Source organism: Ambystoma mexicanum, chromosome 6p (assembly GCF_040938575.1).
Source record: "Ambystoma mexicanum isolate Mex_15411 chromosome 6p, UKY_AmexF1_1, whole genome shotgun sequence".
Classification (NCBI taxonomy): domain Eukaryota; kingdom Metazoa; phylum Chordata; class Amphibia; order Caudata; family Ambystomatidae; genus Ambystoma; species Ambystoma mexicanum.
In genome coordinates, this window is record NC_090935.1 from 1,236,221,736 (window position 1) to 1,236,241,115 (window position 19,380).

The following is a 19,380-nucleotide window of genomic DNA, read 5'->3' on the forward strand; positions in this document are numbered from 1 at the left end:
GTGCTTCCGTTTAAATCAATGTCCTTTACTTGGTTTCTATGATCGCCTGCCAGCCCAGTGTTGCCCCCTTCTGGCTGCACTCGCCAGTCAAAACATACAGCTTCTTGCGAGGTTCTTCGCTGCCAAGTTGCTTTCTTCCTGTGCAGAACATCGCGTCTTCTCTCAGCGGTCCTCCGTGGCTCACACTCGCACAGCAGTACTTCCCTCTGCGACTCAGGACCCACCCGACCACTTCCCTCGGTCTCATTTCCTGCGGCATAAACTCTGCACTTTACCACGGGTCTTGAGCGCTCTTCTTGCCACAACTGAGAGGTCTGACTTCATTACCATCTTGATTCCGGCTTTTAAAGTTCCCGCCTCCAGGATTATTCCAAAAAGGACTAGACAGCTCACCAATAAAGCGGTAGTCCTGCTTTACTTTTGTTGTCGTCCTCCTTGTCGCAGTACCTGGCTGGGGTCAATAATATCTGCATTAACTAAATTATGTGTTGTTCTAGTTGTCCTCTTCTTTGTCCCAGTAGCATATTGGTGTGTTTTGGGGAATGCTTTAGGGGAAGAACAGGGAAAGGGCTGACAAAAGCCTATAAAGGCTGGAGGGATGGAGGGGTCGTAAGAGGGGAAATGGGGGATACCATGTCTCACCTGAGGGCGTCCTTTACCAAAGTCTCCTCCACCCATGTGATCCTCCCTCGCATATCCACCCCCAGGTCAGGATCCAAAAGTGATGGCCTTTCCTCTTGCCACCTGAGAAGAGGATACTAGGGGAAAAGAAGTGAGGACGCACTCCGGTTTCCCACACACCCTTCCCCTGTCAGGGTTTGACCTCGATGTTTCACAAGGAAACCGGGAGAGGAAGTCAACGTTTCCCTGGTCTCAACCCTTCCAGGGGTTCCACTTTGAAACATTATGGCTGAAGGTCCAAGAATCATTGCATAATTATCTGTTTTTTCTCTTTCTGTTGGCTTATTCACACTAGAAGGGAATGATTAGTAACTAATCTGAATTTGCGTCCCAACAGGTAATATTTTAGATGGAGTATGGCTCACAAGATTGACTCACAAGATTGCCAGAGCCTTAGGTTTCAATAACTGAATAATTATTTTCTCTGGGAAATAACTTTCTAATGATGTAGAGTATGGGATGTTCCAGTCCATCATGATCTTGAGAGAGGACAGTTCCTAATCCTATTAAAGAGGCATCCGTTTTCAGGATGATCTCTGAGAAATCAGCTACTTTTAAAATGGGGCACGCTCCGACAGTTTTCTTTAAGATGGTATAACAATGTTGGTCCCACTTGATCTTTTGGGGCTCAGCATTTTTCAATTTATCTTTGAGTCTTACAGTTGTACTTGATGAATCGGTGATAGTAGCCGATCAATCCAAAAAGGCTCCAAGGTCTTTCTTTGCTCTTGGTGTGGGGTGTCAAGGACGGCTTTAACTTTTTCCCGTTGGACTTGTACAGTACCATTACCCACAAAACCCCTAAATATTTGACTGCTGACTGAGCCAATCTTAATTTTTTTTGTATTCGCTGTTAAGCCAGCCTTGCTCAATACTCGCATGACTGTAAAGATGATAGACGTGATCTTCCCAAATTTGACTGTATTAAAATATCATCTATATAGGCCCCATAAAAATCAGAGTATGGTTGTAAAATCTTATACATCAACCGTTGAAATTTGGTGGGGGCCCCCCCATGTAGTCTGAATGGGAGGACTTGAGGCCTATGGGTGTTGCAAATGAAGTTTTTTTCATTGTCAGGACCATATAACGGCACCTGCCAATAGCCTTTCATAAGGTCTATCGTAGAGAGATAGACAGTGAGACCCAGCCGTTCAATTAGGTCATCAATACGAGGCATCGGGTATGCAGCAAAGGCAGACAGTGCTGAGTTTCTTAAAGTCAATTCAAAACCTTCACATCCCATCGGTTTCTCCCACCAACACGATGAGGGACGACCAGGGGCTAGTTGATCGTTCAATAATATTAGCCTCATGCAGATCCTCCGCCACCACAGGTTTCTTTCTTCATGTGTGGAACCTCTCGTCTTCTCCCAGTGGTACTCTGAGGCTCGCGCTCACCCAGCAGTGCTTCCGCTGTGACTCAGGAATCGCCCGAGCGCTTTCCTTGGTCATGCCAGTCTCATTCCTGCGGCTTTCCACAGGCCTCCAGCATGCTGTAACTTGGCTACCCGTGCATAAACTCTGCATTTTTCCACAAGTTTCTGGTGCTCCTCCAGCCATACAGCTACACCAGAGAGATGTGCATGTACCAAGCGGTTTGTGGGCGTACTCTCACAACTGACTCCTTTTCCCTCTTGATTCCGGCTTTTAAAGTTCCCGCCTCCATGATTATTCCAAAAAGGACTACATCGATCTCTACTAAAGCAGTAGTCCGGCTTTACTCATGTTGTCCTCCTCCTCTTTGTCACAGTACCTGGCTGGGGTCCATATGTTCTGCATTAACACAGATTAGTATGTTTTGTTCTAGTCGTCCTCATCCCAGTAGCATACTGGTTTGTTGTAGGGAATGCTTTATGGGAAGAACAGAGAAAGGGCTGACTAAAGAGGATACCTTGGGAAAAGAAGTGAGGACGCCCTCAGGTTACTAACAGGACACACATGGCTGGAGGTCCCATTTAGTCTCAGGCAACTTTTAGGGAGGCAGGAGGTCGTTGTTATAGGCAGGTTTGTGGTATTTACAGTAGTTTTAAGAGGCATGGAGGGGAAGTCAGTGATTGGGGCCCCCGCTCGGAATGCTCCCAAAATCTCCAATTTCGCAAATCTCTCAAAACGTGGCTTTTTCAACAAGACCTGGCCAAAGACTAATCCCAATGGATGTACAAACCAAGGCGCAAACCGTATCACACAGTACTGCGCTACTGTGAAAAGATGACAGTTCATAGGCTGGTATAATGTTTAGAATTTTAAATGAAAAGGCGATGAAGTGTTGAACAAAATTGCCCCCATGGAGATTTTGAAGTTCCTTATGATACGCAGACATTAGGAAAGTTTAATGGAAGAGAAAACACCCCTGCAGCATAACTTTGATTTTAAAGCAGGGATATTTTTTTAAAAGCGGGGGCTAGGAAAATATGAAATAAATAAGGAAGCATTTCTGTTTTATGCAAATAAGTTCATGGTGAATGTAAATGCAGTCTCTTAAAGGCAAAATCATTTAAATCACTTTCTTAGTAGCACAAGTAATATTTAAATGGGTTCAATACGTGCTGCCCCAAACCAATGAATTATGAGTTCAAAACCTATTAAAATGTAATGTTTTTTTTTCCTCCGAGCTGAGGGAAAAAGATTTAAATCCACTGAATTTTAATATTTCAGCTTGAGCTGCAGGAGGTAGCGAAAGTCCAAATGAACTATTCCATCAGCACCGTTCAAGCATGAACATTTTAATCAGTTTTACTTCCTTGGAGTTCTCTAACACAGTTTACGCTGTCATTCTAAAAGCACTTAACACAGAGTGTGTGAAAAACCACCAAGGCTTGTTATTGCCTTCACAATTGATGGCAAATAATTTTGCAGACTTCCCATCATTAAAACGTCAGAACTAAAATTGAGGTTCAGCATTTCAAATAAAAACCTATATCTAAGCACACACAGATACGTATGAACCTAGGAAAACGGGAGATATGAGGCCTGAGCAGGGGGGAGGAGGGGTCGAGTGCCTATTCATTTGGGAAAACTGCAACATTACAGGATTTACTGGTGTTCCGTCATTGGATTACATTGTTCCAAGATTAAAATTGTGATGGGGTTACCTGTTAAAATACTATCGACAATATATTATGGGTACATACTTAGCAGCTCTATACACATGCAGAAGTTGTTTCAGTAGAACAACTAGTTTTTTACAATAAACAATGGACTGTACTGCTTTACATCCACAGTACATCTTAAGGTCAAATTAAATTCAATTACAGCTTTGCATTTCCAAACGTTATTTTATTTTTGGTACTTATTGAGTGCGGACCCAGCTTTAAGAAAAAGCAGAGCGCTTTAAAGCAATGTGTTCCTAGAAATATTGGTGAGGCGGCACAAGTTACAGAAGGGCGTGAAGACATTACAATGGAGGTTAGCTGGTGGGTGGGGTTCGGGATGTCTTTGGTGCATAAAGAAGGAGCTGCTTGAAGGGTCTTGCGCTCCTTTGTGAAGACCATGTGTGTCGCTCCAATTTTAATGTTGAATGATGTGAGGTTCCAAGCGTGGGGGCACAGAACAGGAATAGCAGTTTCCTCGGTTTTTGTGTGCATTTTTTTCTGCAATAATCTGGCTAGGTCCGGACTTCTAATGGAGCATTGGCGACCAGAAAATGGTGACCTTGTCAGCTAGGTAGGATGGAGCATGCAAAGTGATGGCTTTATAAATGAGGTGATGATCTTGACAACCAGTGTGGTTCAAGGAGTATTGGTGTAATGTGGCCAAATTTGCAGTAGCCTATAAATGAGGTGGGCTGCGGCATGAAGGGCCATTCTTATTGGTGCCAGGTTGGAGGTGGGTAGGCCAGTTAGTAAGGGGTTTCCACCAACCACGTGAGAAAGGAGGGATGTACTATGGATAGAAAATGATTCCCTCCAAATGATTGTTTGCATGGGGCGGTTTCAGAACTTAAAACTTGCATTCATTTTTAGACTTACTGAATTAAGTCTGCATGATTTAGCGTGCATTTCTTTATTCTTCTGAAATATATTTGACACTTTTGTTTATTGCTATATGCATGTTATGCATGTTAACTAGGATAAGCAGATTGTATCTGAGTGGGAGTAAGCAGTGATGCATACACTTTTGGGATTCAAAGGAGTAGCCCCCTCTTCCTTTTGCAGCTTGTGATGCTCCTTCTCATCCTCCACTGCACAGGAAGAGGTCCGACTTCTGTGCTGTTGTGCATGGATGCATCACATCACGTGACGGCTAATGGAAATGCCCCCACCCTCCAACCCCCTCGGAAGGCAAGCTGTTTAAGTGCAGGGTAAACGTGGGTGACCATTATCACATGAACTGCATAATGTTTGGCCAAGCTGCACAGAACCTCTTTCTACCCTCAGGCCCTTGTAGGGGCTGGAAATTCATAACTCGAGAAGGGAACTGGCAGGATAAAAAAAAAAATCCAGTCATCTAGGGGACTTGGCAAAGTAGGTAATAGAGAGACTGAAAGGAGGACTGCGCTAGAAATGCTGGATCTTGCTGCGTTGCCGTCCTCTTCCACCATGCAAACTCACGCATCAATGCAGTGTCCCCTCTCGACTTTTGACTTACTCTAATATGGGTGCTGGGAGTGGTTCTGCTAATTGACAATCCAAAGATTGAAAGCAAGCAGGTATTTATCCACAAAAAACGAAAATCCACATTAGATCCACCTAACCGTTTTCACAGTAAAAGAGAGGGCCTCAGAAATCGACCCAACCTTAGGAGAAGGTAAGGCTACTCAGACAAGCAAAAGAGTAGAGACCATGGGTACTTGGGCTTTAACGCCTCAAGACTGTTCTGCGACAGTCTTGAGGCAATGCATTGGATACCTTTCGCTCTGGCCAAAGCGCATTTTAGAGGCTGTACAGACGTCCACTGCGTTTTACAGTGTGGACACTGCCAAGGCTAATGCATGCATACACAGTGAGGATAAGTGGTGAATCATCCAGCAGAAGATTCCTGCACAGCTTAGTGGCTTAGCACTGGCACTTAGACACTCTAAGGAGTTAAGACAGGCCTCAAAATGTGCACTCGCCACAATCCATTAGCTAGTAATAATTGACTCAGAGATATATATATATATATATATATATATATATACACACACACATACATCGGTAACGGAGGGGGCAAGTACACTTTCATGTTGGGCTAGAAGCTTGCAGCTTGAAATGTTTACGCCTGGTTAAGATATAGACAGAAGTATGACCACTTTGATGAACTGCTCACATATCAGAGAATAATTTGTGCGGTCAGCCTCCAAACCCACACTTTTGGTCCCAACACAAATATGAAAGTCATCAGCCTCCATGTTATATGGGTTGATCGACTCAAATTCGGTCTGGCCTGGCCTGGCTTTCTATAAAGACAGCAAATGGAGGAACTAGTATATCTGATAGAAAGGCTAGAAGCAGGTATGCTCCAACCAATTACTGATGAAGATTGCTTTGGCTGTGAGATTTATTAGGCAACAGATCTTCTGTAGGCAGTAGTGGAAGCTAGTCAGAATTAGTCAAGAAGGCCCCTTGGAATCTCCCGACTGTTGGTTTAGCCAAAACAGAGAAGGCTCTATGATCCATATGTTTTGGACATGCAAGTAAATCGACCCTTCTCATAAAATGCATTTGGATGCGTACACCTTTTAGTAGTATTTACTCCAGTACAGCAACGCTGGATGCGTTGGCGGGCTTGCTTCCACATAAGGCAGACAGTTCTACTCCAAGCCTCCCAGCACACATGGGTGTGTAGGTCTTGGACAGTGGCACCAACATCAAGATGCTGAAGAGATGTTCAGGGGAACCAGAAACACCATTGGATTCGGGACATCACAGCATTGAGTTTCCTTCAAACAGAAAGACAAATTTGAAGAATTTGAATGGCTATGGACAGACATTAATGAACTAGGTATGCATAAAATGTTTTTAGGTAAAGGCGTGCTTGATGTGTCCCACCACCACATCTATTCTCTTTTACATTTACTCTCTCTGCTTCCTACCCATGTTTTCTCTGCACTCTTATGTATACTTTTAATATGGGTTTTGCAATTGCTTTTCTGGAGAGATTGTATATTCGAAATCAAGAAAAATCAATGTGTATGGGTATTTTAGAAGAGAAGTTGTTGCCTCACAATGTTTCCAACGCATTACTCCCCCTTATTACGCATGCATGCTTGCAATGCACTGTTTAACAGGTAGAGGAATACAAAGCTAGATGACTTCACAGACAGAGAGACCAATTCAGATGCCATAGTCGTTTGTTTTTTATACTGCGAAATGGTTTTCAGCAACAGAGGGAAAAGCGCTGTAAATTGGGGATCTGCAACCTGGTGCTCTCCAGATGTTTTAGACTACAACTCATCAGCTGTGGCCATGAGAGGTAATGGGGTAAAATCTGGAAAGCCACAGGTTGCAGACCAATGAAGGTGCTAGACTTCCAGGGGTGTACCACTTCCAGGTTTAAAATTGACCGTAAACCAATTTGGAGACCTTCATAAAAACTGCAGTTTAGGCCCTTCCGTATCCAGTACCGCGCACATGGTGGGTTATCAGGAGGATGATGGGAACGTAGAATTTATAAAGATTTTTAGTAAGCACTCATTTTATGATTTCGGAGGAATGAATGAGAACACAGATTGTTTTATTAAATATGCTCTATGACCACACCACCCTAAGAGCACATGGCACTGCATGTATTTGTGCTTCATTCAGGATAGTCAAGCGATAGAACTGAAACTCAAAATCTTGGGATACTTTCAGAAATGCATTCTACTCTTTAGCACCAAAATTATCGTCTTACAGCAATGAAAGAATGACGATTACGCAATACAAATAGATAATGTGAGGTCTACATCTCCTGAAGGGTTTGGGTCACACACTGCCCTCAGGAAACGTCTTAGTACTGGGACATCAATGGGATGACATTACATTTAGCACAGGTCTCCAATTTGTTTTCGATTGTCTGTACATTATGTGGGAGGGTAAGTTGGAACAAATACCAGAATGAGCTGCACCTGAAAATAGCATTTTCCCATGTAATCCCCCACCGATAGCAATCACCTGTTCTGCAAAACGAAACGTTTTTGAAAATAGAACTATAAAACCTGTTTGTTTCTTAGTACAGAGAAGATTTTCCACAATTGTTTGATATTTTAGTCTTTTGACATTCCCATATTTTTGGCTAAAAAAGGTCAACAGGGAACCAAACGTTACAATCCTAAGAGTATATTGGTGATTGTAAATTATACCAGTTGTCATGATGCCACAATCACTTTCGGAAAGGACATTGCCGATTCATTATGCCTCACTACAAGGATGTGATTTCAAATCCATGTTTTATGCAAAGTTGAACATTTGAAATACATATACTTTTAATACTAGTCGGGTATAGCTGAGGGGGGCCACAAGACCACACAGAACCTCTAATAAAAGTCAGGAAATGCGCTTTTGGAGAAGTCATGGTATATAAATAAAATGGAAACCTTTACTTACAAACATGGGGATTGGGTTCAAAGAAGGTCGAAACCTCACATCTTTATTGATAAATGTGATAAGATACGGTGTCAACGAATACTATTTAGACGCTGGCCTCTCATTAGATACGTATACATCTGGAAGAGTAACCCTGACCATGCGCTCTACAAAGTCCTGTTCTAATAAGATTTTGAAAAGAAGAGGAGAGAGCTATTCTGCTTGATTTAGAAGTCAAAGCTCTTTCGGTGTTAAGGAAAAGCCTGTATGGGACACAGCCTGAGGGGGACTTGGATCTGAATGCAATGCTTTTTAGAATGAAACAGCAATGGATTTTCTGCCATGGCACGGATACACATGGTCTTAACGCGTCTATGAATTGCTAGGTTCTAGCCACAATTTAAGGACATGTGGACCATACGAAAGTGCACGCTAAACCCATGGCTGCTAAATAGGAATAATATCAGACCCTAAAAGACAAATATGTTTTGACTAATTATCACTTTGATGTTCCCTAAAATAGTGTTGGGTTGACACTAACATTAGATAGACTCTCGCAGGTTTCTCCTTATTACCGCTGCCTTAATAGGCAAATATCTGAGAATGTGACCTCGGAAGCTGATCAAAATGTAGAATTTGGTGGCCTAGCAGAAGGGATGCATAAAGAAATTAATGACTCAATATTCTTTCCTTCGGAGGCTGTGGGTAAAGAATTCCTGCGTGCTAACAAAAGGTCTGGCTAATAAATGAGAATGCTAAGTTCCATCTGAAGATGGCCGCTGCAATAATCAGGCAGCCAGGCAGGATGTGGCTCGTAATCAAGTCCAGTGTTTCTGGGCTTGGTGACCTCACAGCGTCCAGAAATAAACACAAGCGTGGCTCCTGCCACGCTGAGATTCCAGACCAGCAGATAGAGATGATGTAACAGAAAATGAGAAGCAAGGTAAGCTAAACAGCCAGCATAGCTGTTTGGACAATTATGGCAGTGCTATACCACGAGGGGAACCAAGTGAACTAATGTAGGAGACCGATTAAGCACACTGGTGGAAGTTAACGCAGGACAGTTGATGGTATGAACATTGTTTATCTGATAGTTTCATGGCACTAAAGGAGAAGTAGAGCCGTGCACTTAGGTGGTTAAAAGTGGGTTTATCTTGTCAGCTGAGTTCATCCCTCCATAGAGGTAAAAGTGCAAAGGTAAATCAGGGGAAAATTAACCACGCTTTAGAATACTAAATAAGGAGCGTCCTCATGGACATGTGAAAACGGAAATGCTCCATGAATACAAGGCGAGCAGGATACTCTCGTACAAAAAGAACTTTGACTGGATGTTTTTGGGAAAATAACAGGTGTCTCTAGTCCATTGGTGTTTACACACGGTTTCCTTACCCAGGTCATTGCAAATATAGAACCTTTGACAACTAAGGAGCCACAGAGCGACAAATATAGAGTGAGTAACTGGTCCGTATGGAACTTTAATGGACTAAGTGACAGTATGGAGATACTAAGGAATGCATTTCTGTTTTGTTCTTCCTTTTCACATTAATGCTACTATTAAGAAGTGTGTTACATTTCCAGTCCATACAATGAAGAGAAATATAAAGATTTTGAAGGTGTATGCGCTCATGCCACTGCATAACCATGAATGGGAGTCACACAAACATACCGTCACCCCTTCCTTTGATACAGCAATTGGAAAATTGCAGTATTTGATGTATTATGTTCCTGAAGAAAGCGGTAATAACAGGATTATGAACCGCTGAAACTGGTTGACCTTTAGTTTTAGCGAACGGCAGGGATATCATATCATTCACGGGTGGGGTGTATCCTGGTTAACTGGAAGATTTTTGGTTTTTAGTTGCCCTAATTCTTTAGCATTTTAATGTTACAGATGAGGAGGAAATAGTAAAATTGTGTGGGATCCCAACCAGCTTGAACTCTGCAGGATATGCAGTAGTCTTAATTGTGTAAAAAAAGAAAGAAAAAAGGATGATGGCCACGGTTATATGCACATATAACGAATAAAGAATGTATATACACTTGTGAGAATCATTAATGAATATAGGATTGATTTAGAGTGAGCCAGTTCCTCTCCTCTGTCCCCTTTTTTATAGATAGGTGGTACACTACAATGCCCTAGGAAAATGACCCTTATGCAGGAGAATTAGCCTTTCTGCAGGGAAAGACAGCCAATAATGGGCATTAGAAACGTATTAAGAAATGCAGTTCTCCCGGTTGTGTGATATGTACTAATTTTAACTAAACCATGCAAAGATGGCAAAGGACCCATAAGTCGCTTTGTTGTAAATCAGTCTAGTGTTTATTGTGGCGTTTTTGCTGGGAGAAAAACAATTCTCTATGCGAGTTTGGATGGAATCTGCAACTTCTGTAACTTTGCACACTGCTCAAAAGAAATTGACAAAAAAGTTTTTATGAAATTCAAAACATTTGGAAGGGTCTGCATGGTTTCGTTGAATGTCACCAATATCCTTAGCATTTCAAAAAAGTTCTCTCCCTGTGGCCAGTTCAACTCAACCATACTACACTGATGTTAATACATATGTAGGTGTTGGGCATAATATTACTCCAATTTGCAATGCAACAACTAAAATACTTGCAGACTCTGAACACAAGTTACTGCTGTGGATGTTTATAAAGAGTATGCCCTGTTGAGAAACATAATTGCCACTATCATTTAGTGTCTTGCTTTCCGATTCGTTAAAAAAACATTCTGCCCAGTGCTTATAGGAATACAATTGAATACAAAAGGTCTCTTCATCTTGAATGCCAAGAAACTGCTTAACAATTGCGATTGGTTAAACCCAGAGGAAAGAAATTAGAGATCTTAATACCCACATACGTTTGAAATACAGAAAGAAAAATGTCTATGTATGATAATAGGTTATTTATAAACGCGCTTAACACCCAGAGGTTTCTAAGCGCGGACCACGTGTTGTCTTCCTTCCAAGGCGAGCACGCTGCCCCTGACCTATCCTCCCAATAAATGTTCAATAAAAACAAATCAAGCGTTGTACAAGAAAGTTCAAGGTACACAGCACAGATTATCTTGTAGTGGCACTCCCTATCTGACTCCCTCCAGAACCACTGGATGCCTGTGCCATAGCAAAGACCAGAGCACTATTCAGCAGAAACCAGAAAGAAAACTCTAAAAAGATAAGGAGTATTGGGGAGACTTGCCATTTTGCAGATGAGCAATGATGTGCAGTATTGATTTTTGTCCTCAAGTCCAATTGGGGAAGGATTTAAGTTGGAAAGCACTCACCCGTCCCCCCAAACACTTCTACGTTCTTCACTGAGAATGAAATTCACCAGGAAAAGTGTTAAATTAATTTAGGCTTTCTGAACTCATATACTATGAATAAATAACCAGGTGTAACTAGGAAGACATGTTTAAATGGGATTGCCCATAAAAGTGTTCCCAATTTCAAGCATTAGGCTGCCAAAGGCAAGCACCAGAGTGGATCTTCTTTCGATGTCTCTACTGAAAATAGGGTCACTGCATAAGGGGCATGATGTCTAACAGTCCATGATACAGAACTTGGACTATTGCATCAAGTTGGCAAATTAGCCAAAGCAATGGAAAGAGTCAGGAGAATATGAAATTCAGGGGGCAACCGAACCGGATTAGATAATCATCGTGTGAGAGGCTGGGGAAATGGGCTGGGGAGAATATCCCGAAGATTAAAGGGAAATAGGATAGGGTGTTTAGGGCAAGGCAAAATACCCAGTTGAGAAAGAAAGGTAAACATACTAAATGCAATCAGGAAATGCACATTTTAAAGGAATTAATTTCAGATGCAAGTAAACACCAGCCAGCTCTTGTCCTACAATGATAAAGAAATGGAATCCGGAAATGCAAAATACCTACCCTAGAAGGGGCTTTTGTGCATCCATATTTAAACACATTGTATTGTCCAAGTAATGCTGCATACCAACGGCAACCTATTTTATGCATGCCCAAAAGCGCATTGAGGACAGTGCGAAATAGAAAACAGGTTCATAGCACTCATTTTTCAAAGTAGTGTAATGCGTTTTGCAGATGAATTAGGATGTTATCGGAGGACAGACTGCTAACATTGCAAAAATAAGGTGAAATAGCCAACAACTGAAAATGGTTTCAGGAGAACAAGGTGGAGAAGATGCCGATGGACATTTGAACACGGAATGCTAGCATCCATTCACTACCAACTAGAAATGATGTTACAAAATTGTATGCAATACGAATAAAGCTAAAATAAACATTCCGCACTATGAAGGCTATTAATGGAAACTAAACTGCAGTTTATTTGAGATGCAAGTGATGGAACATTGGAATTTCAATAAAGTAGCAGAGTGTGTGGCTGGCAGTCCAAGGTAGCTGTCTAGTTTGCAACAGTGTTTAAACAAGAATAAAGACATTATTTTACAATTATGCTCAGCAAGGGAAAGGCAGACGTTTTGCAACTACTTATGATGGCGAACAGTTGAATTTGCAGTGTATGTTGGGGTGACAGTGTCCACAGTGACTGAACACAAATGCCTCGTCTCTTGTGCTCCATGGTCGGTGTAAACAGTCAAAAGCTATACCACACACTATCAGACCCATGCTGCAGTGGTGCACCTAGTAAAGGTTGTTTAGCGCGGTGGTGGGACAGGGAAGGTGTGTAAAAAAAGAAAGAAAAAAAAAAGGAGAAGCGTGCCCATTTCAACATTTTCATGTTCTGCTGCTGTAAAGGAATCCAAGGGCTTATGCCACTGAAACCTAAATAGCCAATACCTATCAGGGATGACACCATAAAGGTTTACATGGATACAGTGTTGATTGTCTCACATTGGGCCTTGCTCAATTTTCCTGGGTCAGCCTGCAGATAAACAGAGTATGGGAACAAAGGTGCTTCTTTTCTGTAGCTCCAAAGGTCCCATGTCTTATTCAGAGAGGAGAGTGGGTGATCTGTAGACTCTCTAATGTTGCTACCAACAATGGCTGCAAGTCACCCCAAACTGTATACCTTTATTAAAGTGTTTTCCCGTCAAGCAAATGTTATGTTACTAAGCTGTTACAAGAAGAAAGGAAAAAGGGCCAAGGTGAGGACTAGGGAGAGCAGTGAATAGGAAACGGACGAACATACAAACTGGGACGATACAATGTGATTGAAGTAATGGGAATATGGTTGTATAAGTAGGGGTGCATGTGTAACGATTGACAGTTGTTCATTAAAGAGGAAAGATAAGTAATCTGGTGGTAACGAAAATGTTTCCTGAGATGGCAATTTATACTACCTCGGAAGGAAGTTCTAGAATTATTGGGAGCATGGATCGGACATGTGCTCGGGAAGCACTTGAAGTGTGGGTGCCATAATTGGCACGTAGTCCCCCTCCCGCCCCACCCCCCCTATAAAACCCAGGAATATAATCTGGGATTTAAAGGCCAATTGTGTGAAGCAACATAGCAAACGATATGTTTTGTAAAGGTGAATGCAGCGAAAGCTTAGTAGTGGGCAGGCGGGAAGAAGGACTAGAAAGTAGAAATTGCCCTGAACAGCCATAACAACACAGGTTCGCCATGAGGTTGCATTCGCTAGTGCGAGTTGTGTGAGATGTGGTAGCAGTGTGATGTCAGTGCATCATGTATGTGCTGTCCACCACTATCTTGGGTGAAACGTCCCAGTGATGCCAGCATCCACTTGTCTCAGGGGTGGTCAAATTGCGACGTCTTCCTATACCACCTGGCTGTGGCAAACCAGTCCAGAAAGGACTAGCAAGCAACTGCGTTTCTACTTCTTCCCCCTGCCCCGAAAGGACACGAACTGTCAGGTTCTAGGGAAAGGAAAGCTGTGATGAATTCTGGGCACTCTAAGTGAGGGTGGATGTTGAACTGTGTTCCTCTGGGAACAATGGCATGCACGGGCTAAGCACGTTCTAGAGGTCTGCTGGGAGCTTTATAGGGATGGCAAATATTTGTGTGTGTGGCCTTGTGGGCTAAGGCTGCAATCTTCTGGGAGCTAATATTCAGAATCCAGTCATGACTCTTATTCTCAACCTACCTCGGTTGCAGTTGCCTTATTCTGATAGATGTAGAATCGACTTGGCATTTTACTTTTACAGGGCTACTTTGGGCGTTGTGGTCCTTTAATGAACTGAGCAACGCAAACATGCATTATTTATTTATTTGGGAGTTTGTGGAGTGCTACGTGTCACATTTTAGCTGTTTCACAGCACTTGGTCTTATAAAAGTGACATTAAAATGAAAAAACAGGACAGAATATCCGATGGCACACCAAAACGTATTATAATATGCTAGCATAACACAACCAGCCTTCGGTCAAAAGCAGGATGAATACATTAACACATACATTTAAAAAACGGCCAAAACTCCCTTCAAGTGTGTGATGGAGAATGAGGCAAACAATCCATAAAAGGAAGTTGCACATTTGAAACGTACAAGTCCATGCAAAACATTTCCAGCAAAAACACATTTGGGAACAAAACAAATAGATCTTATCAGACTAACATTGTATAGCCGGTTATAAAGTACACACACTTTAAGGTGTTGAAACGAAATTCAGATGGCATGTGTCGGTTGAGGAAGGACGCGGAATGGAAGCTAATATGGAAGGCATTCAGCAAGAGCCAGCTTATTCATGACTGCATTCTGTTCTGTTCATTTTCAGGCGGTTGGTCATGACATAGAACCAGGTTAAGGGCTGAAGTCTGAACATATCAAGACTCAAGGGTTCTTTTGTTCACGTTTGCATATTTCGCCGATATTCGGCCATTATTATTTTAGAAATGTACTTCGTGTGTCTACCTATATTGCTTGCTTTTTCTAAAGAGCCATGTTAAAAGTTGGTGCGTTTGATGCCATTTTATCCCAACCTACCCCATAAACGTCCACATTTTCACTCCCGCCTAAACCATATGCACCAGAGACATCAGCACTACAGTGCTCCCTTTAAAAGACCTACTTGTTAGCAGGATGTGGTGGCTCATGGAGATACAGGTGCATGGCACAGGATTGAGGGAACTGGGATCTGAGCTGCCACAGCACGCTATGCACACCGACTGCAAGCATTACCAAATAAAGAGTAGGATGCTCTTGAACAAAGAACGCTACTATTCAAAGCAGATGTAGATGTTAGGTGAAAGTGCTGCGTTCCCTCCAGCAGTGTGATATAGAGATTACAGACGGGGCAAATGCAATCGTACAGCTGGATTCCTACATGAGGTAAATGCATTGCATCATGTAGAGACATTACAACTAGTAATCCAATTACAAAAAGACAAACAGATTCCACCCACCAATGATGATGATGGTGGTGGTGGTGGTGTTTTGCTATGCGTCAGATGTCTCGCTTAATGCCCACTTTGTAGCATCAGGAAGCCATGTGGGGTGAGCAGAAGTTGCTAGTGGTTTCAGATCTTAGTACAATGCGATTTCATCCACAGGCAGTGTAATGCTCCAGCAGGATCATACATCCGTGACAGATGAAGAATATGGAGGCATGTTTTTGGCTAGTCTTTGTTATGCAATCTAAGGTTGACTGAGTCCATCTTTGAAGGGATTGGGGAAGGGTGCATTTGGTCTAGATGAGATGAGAAATGAAGCGAAAGCCCCTTTGAAGGAAACAGTTTTCAAAGCAGTCTTGATAACTATGATCTGTGCCTATAATGTGTGCCAGAAATGGGCACTGTGCCCAGATTGTTGGCCCTCAGCATGTTTCGTCCATGTGAATCTGAACTGGCATAATGTTTTAGTTTTTCAAGACAGGAGTTCCTCGTTGGTGAAGTAGTAAGTGTCAGTTTCCACAGATAACCAGACCATTGGTGTTTGTAAGCTCTATACATTCTGCCTATTACTTTGAACTAGAAGCTGCTCCTTGGTTCGCAATAAAGGGAGGTATTTCTAGATAGCAGTAACAGTGTGTTTTTCAGATTTCAAAATCAAGCAGAGGCTGGCTGTTAAAATCTGTATCTTCTCCAGCTTTTTTAAGCTGCTTTTTTGGGGGTCCATTCTTGAGTTGAAATAATCCAGTATCCTAAAAGGAACCGTGTTCTTGGGATACTAAAGCAGCAGGAGAACTCGTCCCATCTTGTTTGCATGTTTGCCATTTCTGACGTTTCTTATTTTTACAAAATGTGAAGAACACTGCATTCTACTTCTCAATCACCAGAATTGGATGGATCTCCATCTATCCACAGGGGCTCTTGGAAACGACTACAGGAAACTCTTCCATGTCGGATTCTACATCACTGCTTTATTGTGAACAGTGAAACAAAATGCAAACTAAAAACAAACTACCTCTGCCAGCAGTGATCACAGAGTTCAGATCCCTTGAGGAAATATCTTCCCGCCAGATTGATTACCATCCACCCTTATCCACATCTTCTCTCAGCAATTTGAATTTTAATGAAACTAAATGGAATAATTAGCATTTCTACAATGAATAAAAGGGGAAAGACTTAAGCATAATCCCAATACAAAAGAAAAAACAATTTGGGAGGGAGCAGAAAGGGAAAGCACAGTTCTAGTGTCTCCATCAGAATAATTCCAATGACTACCTGCACCAGCTGCCGAATTATAGAATGTGCACAATGCTCTATTAAGCTACGATTTCTCACCGTCACTTGATGATATGGGAACAGTCGAAATGTCACTTGTTTTCTCTACTGCCATCATCGATCGGTGCTTAAAGGCAGAAATTGAATGCAACTCTACCTAACACAGTATGCAAAATGCCCAAAGGATCCTCTGACGATGCATAGCAGGTGGGGATGGAAATGGTTAGATGGTGGGTATGGGAATGGGAGGCAAAAATGCAAGTCTGCCGAAAAGACATCCAGGCATATTGGTCAGCCAAGAGCAACCAATGCTCAGGTCTCAGAGTCCTGCCGGGAAGGAGGACAGGTAGCGGGAGAGTTTGCACAGGGGAACGGCCGCTTGGGAGGCTTTGCACAAAGCATGTGCTTATTAAGAATTGTACAAGAATGGCTACACTTTGCTTTAGGCAAGAAGAAAACGTTCTACAGTTATGAACATTGGTGCATCTCATCAATTCCTAATGGCAGCCAGACCTACACAAGCACTAAGCACATTGAGGCTACTGGACATCTGCAACTATTGAGAAAAATCAAATATACATTTACACAATTTGCTTCATTTGAATTTTGGAGCAGTGTAGTCAAGCTTAGCACATGTGGCAATTAACGTTTATCTATTTGACAACTATCCAATATTCTGGTTCACTGCGGTTTTGAATTGCAGACCAGTTTATGGCACTAAAATGAAATCGAGACCAAGGTACAAACACTAAAAGAGCTAGAATGGAAAGACCACATACCCCAATGATTGCGTTCAGCTCTGCCATGGTCACTTGTTTGGCACGCTCCACAGCTTGCACCACTTGTTGCTGGTGCTATAAATGAAGATCAGAAACAGAGTCAAATTACTTGTTTTCTGGTCAATGAAGTACACTTGCTTTTATTTCTGCCTCCCCACTACGACTAGGGTATGAAACAAGGCGTATGTGTGCATTCTAACTACCCACCTAATCGGGAGTCCAAGAAGCATGCAAAGTGGGGAGGTAGGGAGGGCAGAGGGCAATTACTTATCATGCACATTGTACAGCCTCAATTGGCATACCCTTCATCTAAACCTAACTTAACATACACATGGTATGAAGGTTACTCTACCTTTTACCAACTGATCCGCTTTGCAAAATAACTACTTCCCACCCTGATCAATACAGACAAGCACAATCTTCGCTGAAATAGAACCGAAAAGAGCCCAGAAAAACTTTTCGGCACAGCCTGCACTCCAGGGATTTAGAATTTGATTAATCATGTTAACTTAATTACATTTCTCGATTTTATTACAAAACAGTAGCCCACCTCTGCTCTTTGAACTATCAAACCTCCCCTATAGGGGGACGACAGGTTGGCCCGCCTCTTAGTCTTTCTACATCTGCTGAACGATAGGGTGAAATGAAATGGGTAGTAGCCGTTATGTCTCACCACTGAATGAAAAAGATTGTGCCATAATACCAAATTATATTTCACACTTAAATGAATTTGGAACAAAAATCGCAGTGGCAAAGCTCAAGAAGTTGGTTAATAAGGAAGCCAAACATCAGAATGAAAAGCACGTGGGTAAAGCACTGGCAACCAGCATGAAGATCCCACCTGCTATAACAGAGGGAACAGGAGTAACACATCCACTAAAATGAAAAGGAGTTAGAAGGAAAAAAAAAAAAAACTTGTCCGACAACAATGGAAAGTGGTGAATTTTAAGACAATACATAACTGGCTGGATTAACGGAGGGGGACATTAACATTGAATTACACAACATCACATGACTTTCCTAATTGGTATGAACTTGTTTGGCTGAACGTTTGAAGAGGTTTTTCCTTAAATGAAATAAAAAGGATTCCATTAGGACACATACTGTTACTAAAAATATTGATTGAATTCACATTTCACAAGTTACTCATCGATACCGGTGACCAGCACATCATTTTGGGATTTCTGGCTTTCCAATGCAAGGTTTTCAAAACCTATTTCCAGGGCATAAAGCTAATGCTGGATTTTAAGACCAGGAACGGCCTCATATAAGCAGTGTTAGTGGCATATCTGATGTGAGATTCTGCTAGACGTTTAGCCACTAGCTTACACACCATGCTAAAGCAGATTTTCAAGGTGTCAACGCAAGAGAAGGTTGTTTGGCAACAGGCCTATGCATACAGCTTGCTCAAGCACCAAACAGAAGTGAATCAGCACTGTGTTAGTTTGCAACATCATTCCCAAACTGTTTAGTCACCAGGCACTTCCAAACAGACTGCTGACACGCTGCTGTGTTAACTTGCTCTGGTGGCGGAATAGGTTAAGCAGCTATTATGCCTTTCTGATTGCCAATTTTCCCAAAGCAGTGATTCAAGGATGATGCTGGGGCAGGGGATAGCGTAAGATGTTTGTTTCCCTTAGCTGAGATAGTAACGTTAAACGTGGTTCTACTGGAGTAAACCCTGTAGTATTTGCAACATGAATTGAATTGGCTACCAATCGTCTGTAAGATGCTGCGATCCCCATTTAAGATTTCAGAGCACCCCAGAATGGCGTATTTTGTACATTGAATACTTCGAATGTACAAATGGGTCACCATGACAAAATATATTCAGATGGATCAGAAACAAAGCCTAACCAACGAAGTTCTGAGAGG

At 42.2% G+C, this 19,380-nt stretch overlaps 1 protein-coding gene across 4 annotated transcripts in view; it reads right to left on the reverse strand.

Moving 5' to 3' along the window:
* LOC138510333 (transducin-like enhancer protein 4) overlaps positions 1–19,380 on the reverse strand; it is a 507,737-nt gene that overhangs the window by 326,914 nt on the left and 161,443 nt on the right. For 2 of the 4 annotated variants that reach the window (XR_011280364.1, XM_069625898.1), the window contains exon 6: positions 17,506–17,580. The exons of the other annotated variants lie outside the window; for them this stretch is intronic. Coding sequence is in view for 1 of the 2 variants with exons in the window: in XM_069625898.1 (XP_069481999.1) it covers positions 17,506–17,580 (75 nt within the window). In the remaining variant the exon portion in view is untranslated. The remainder of the gene's footprint in view (positions 1–17,505; positions 17,581–19,380) is intronic. 4 annotated transcript variants of the gene reach the window in all.